At 39.7% G+C, this 3,217-nt stretch overlaps 1 protein-coding gene across 1 annotated transcript in view; it reads left to right on the forward strand.

Annotated features, from left to right (window-relative positions):
• The first annotated feature begins 2,790 nt into the window (after nucleotides 1-2,790).
• Nucleotides 2,791-3,217, forward strand: part of LOC106466976 (carboxypeptidase B-like) — a 21,586-nt gene continuing 21,159 nt past the window's right edge. The window contains exon 1 of the mRNA XM_013927288.2: nucleotides 2,791-2,882. Coding sequence (XP_013782742.1) covers nucleotides 2,794-2,882 — 89 coding nt within the window. The 5' untranslated portion in view covers nucleotides 2,791-2,793. The remainder of the gene's footprint in view (nucleotides 2,883-3,217) is intronic.

Consider the following 3,217-nt stretch of genomic DNA (forward strand, 5'->3'; position numbering starts at 1 on the left):
CTAAAATAGAGCTGAAAATGGATAGAACGCGAGATTGTAGTCGTAAACGTTAAATGACCACTCTCATATAACAGTCCTTTAACCCATAAGATGTAATTCGGGGTCCGACTTACTTTTTCGGTCAAATATTTGCTGTTTAAGTCTGAATATAAGGAAACTAATATTAGTCTAGAAGAATCTGGAATTCAAATGGATTGAAAGGAATTCAGTCATATTCCATGATCAACGTTTTATGCCAGACCGAAATGTGGAATGTCACCATTACTCTAATATTGGGGCACCAAGGTTTGAAGTGAAAGTTTTTTGGGCAGTAACGGGACGCGAACATCGGACCCTCAAATCCACAGCCTAGCATGCTAAACTGCTGGATATAAAACGCATAAACGCAAATAAGTTCACTTAACTATGAGACAGTGTTTCCGTGGTTGCTTAAAATTCATTACTTCATACAGCTACTTGTCTGAGAAGAAAACGTTCCAAATTGGAAGAGTACAGCCCTATAAACAAAACTCTAGTGTCATCCTTTTCTCAGTGTTCATGAACTGACCAAGTCAGTTTTTTTTTAATTTCGCGCAAAGCTACACGAGGGCTATCTGCTCTAGCCGTCCCTAATTTAGCAGTGTAAGACTAGAGGGAAGGCAGCTAGTCATCACCACCCACCGCCAACTCTTGGGCTACTCTTGGGATTGTCCGTCACAATATAACGCCCCCACGGCTGAAAGGGCGAATATGTTTGGAGTGACGGGGATTCGAACCCGCAGATTGCTAGTCGAGCGCCCTAACCACCTGACCATGCTGGGCCGTATTTTTCATGAATTGACCAAGTCAGTTTTGGTCATTTCAATATCGCATGAGGAGGACATGCCCTCGAAGTATAACCTGACCCGCCAATGGAAAATGTTACTGCCCGCTTTTACTAGTGTGTTCGGGCCCGGCATGGCCAGGTGGTTAGGGCGGTCGACTCCCAATCTGCGAGTCGCGGGTTCGAATCTCCGTCTCACCAAACATGCTCGCCCTTTCAGCCGTGGGGGCGTTATAATGTGACGGTCAATCCCACTATTCATTGGTAAAAGAGTAGCCCAAGAGTTGGCGGTGGGTGGTGATGACTAGCTGCCTTCCCTCTAGTCTTACACTGCTAAATTAGGGACGGCTAGCGCAGATAGCCCTCGTGTAGCTTTTCGCGAAATTCAAAAACAAAACAAACAAACTTGTGTGTTCTACTTTACAGTAATCTCACACGCTATTCAGCTGTACCTTCACCACAATTAGATCTACAGATCTTGAACATTTCATTAAAGAAGTCCATATAATCGCTAAAGACCCCAACCCTCGATCTAAATAACTTATAGATATATCTCTGAGTGGCTGTTAATATTAACCTGAACAGTACCTCATACGATACTCGAGGGATATATGACTAGATTCCAACTATAGTCCTTCCTAATATTGAGCAACTGACAAGAGGGTAAGGGAGCCAGTTAATAGCTTCCACCGCCAAAAATAATTTGTCCAGCTAAAAACCGAATAACGGAATTGAATGTTACTCTTATAACTCTTCCACAGCCGAAAGTTTAGAGCATCATTCATCCGCATCGCAGCATGAACTTTGGACCTTCGACCAGCAGCCCGGCAAGCTAACCATTAATATAGTATATTGACATTGGATGCAAATAACTATTAATCAATATTTCTTGCATCGCCAATTCTGACTAAAGTTGGTGTTATACTTTCAGTTCATGTTAATTTGTGTGTGAACGCGTTTTTTCCTTTTAATCATTTCATGTTAAGAAGTAACGTTTTAACTGTGTATTGTACATTTCGTCATGCTTTGTACATGCGTATTTAGCTGTTCATTTCTTCTCAATATATTAAAATTTCCTTGTTTTCAGACCACGATGACAACAGTTTTATAATATCTGTAATTCAAATCGATCACTTGTTTACGTCTAAATATAAAGTCCCCAGAAGGGACAGCGGACTTACAACGCACTAAATCAATCCAGTGTTCGATTCCTCGTCGTCGACACAGCAGATAGCCCATTGTGTCTTTGATCTAAAACAAAAAAAAAAAAACTAAATATAAAGAAGCTAATGATAGTCTAGCAAAATCTGGAATTAAAATGGATTTTGTATTTACATCAACGTATATAGAAGATAATAATAATAATCCAGTAAAACCTCGAATTAAAACAGATATTATATTTACGTGAACATATACAGAAGATAATAATAACCCACTACTGTGGTTCGCGGGGACACTGGTGGGTCAATGGCCCCCTTCAGATGGCTTGTGGAGAGGTTGCATAATGACGGAAAGGAAGTCATGCACGTGACGTCACAAAACCTGTTTCATTCATCGTCGCCATATTGGACGTCAAACCTTTTTTTCTAGCAATCGATATAAATACAGAATTTGCGTGATTTTAGTTCTGTGACCAGCTATAAAAAAAAAAAACGTCCAAGGCTGTACATCGCCACATAACACAATATTAAAAGGGAAAGTTGTCATTTTTTAAACCAAAGACGCACGTATGCACTTCACATCCAATATGGCAGAGTAAATTATAGACCACATGATGTGTTGACGTCAGTGCAGCACCTTTATAGATCCTATTGTGGCCCGACAAGAGAATAAAAGAAACCAGATGGTCCTCGAACAAATATGGTTGAGAACCACTGGGTTAGCAAAACGTGTGGGAAAAAGACATCTGTTCAAGTTAGAATATTATACTACAAAACGTGTGTGTGCGAATCCGTTTCCATCCAGAGAAAAGTGACTTGAAATATTTGAGAATGTTTGATACTCCAAGTACGGTGTTATTGGGTGTCACCCTAGCTGTGATACTAGCTTTACCGTCAGATGAGCAAGTACGCTACCCAGGGTAAGAAGTTATCATTAATAATTTCTGAGTGAAAGTAAAAAAATAAAAAAAAAGGTGTATTTTAATATATTGTTACGTCTCTGTGTTCGTATATTAATTTTCCGTAGAAATTCTTTCGGAAGAACTTCAGCGATACAAGTCCTTTCTTAAGTACAACTAGTTTATTCTTTCTCAATACAACTTTGCAATACACTAAACACACGCTATAATTCTCAACGAACGATTCACGCACTTACTTACTATCGCGCTTGACTCAAGTGCCCGTCTCTATCTGTCTGCAATTCTATTGTTATTATTCCGTCACTTTATTTACCGGCTTTATATATACGAAATAG

This window comes from Limulus polyphemus, unplaced genomic scaffold (assembly GCF_000517525.1).
Source record: "Limulus polyphemus unplaced genomic scaffold, Limulus_polyphemus-2.1.2 Scaffold2445, whole genome shotgun sequence".
Lineage (NCBI taxonomy): Eukaryota > Metazoa > Arthropoda > Merostomata > Xiphosura > Limulidae > Limulus > Limulus polyphemus.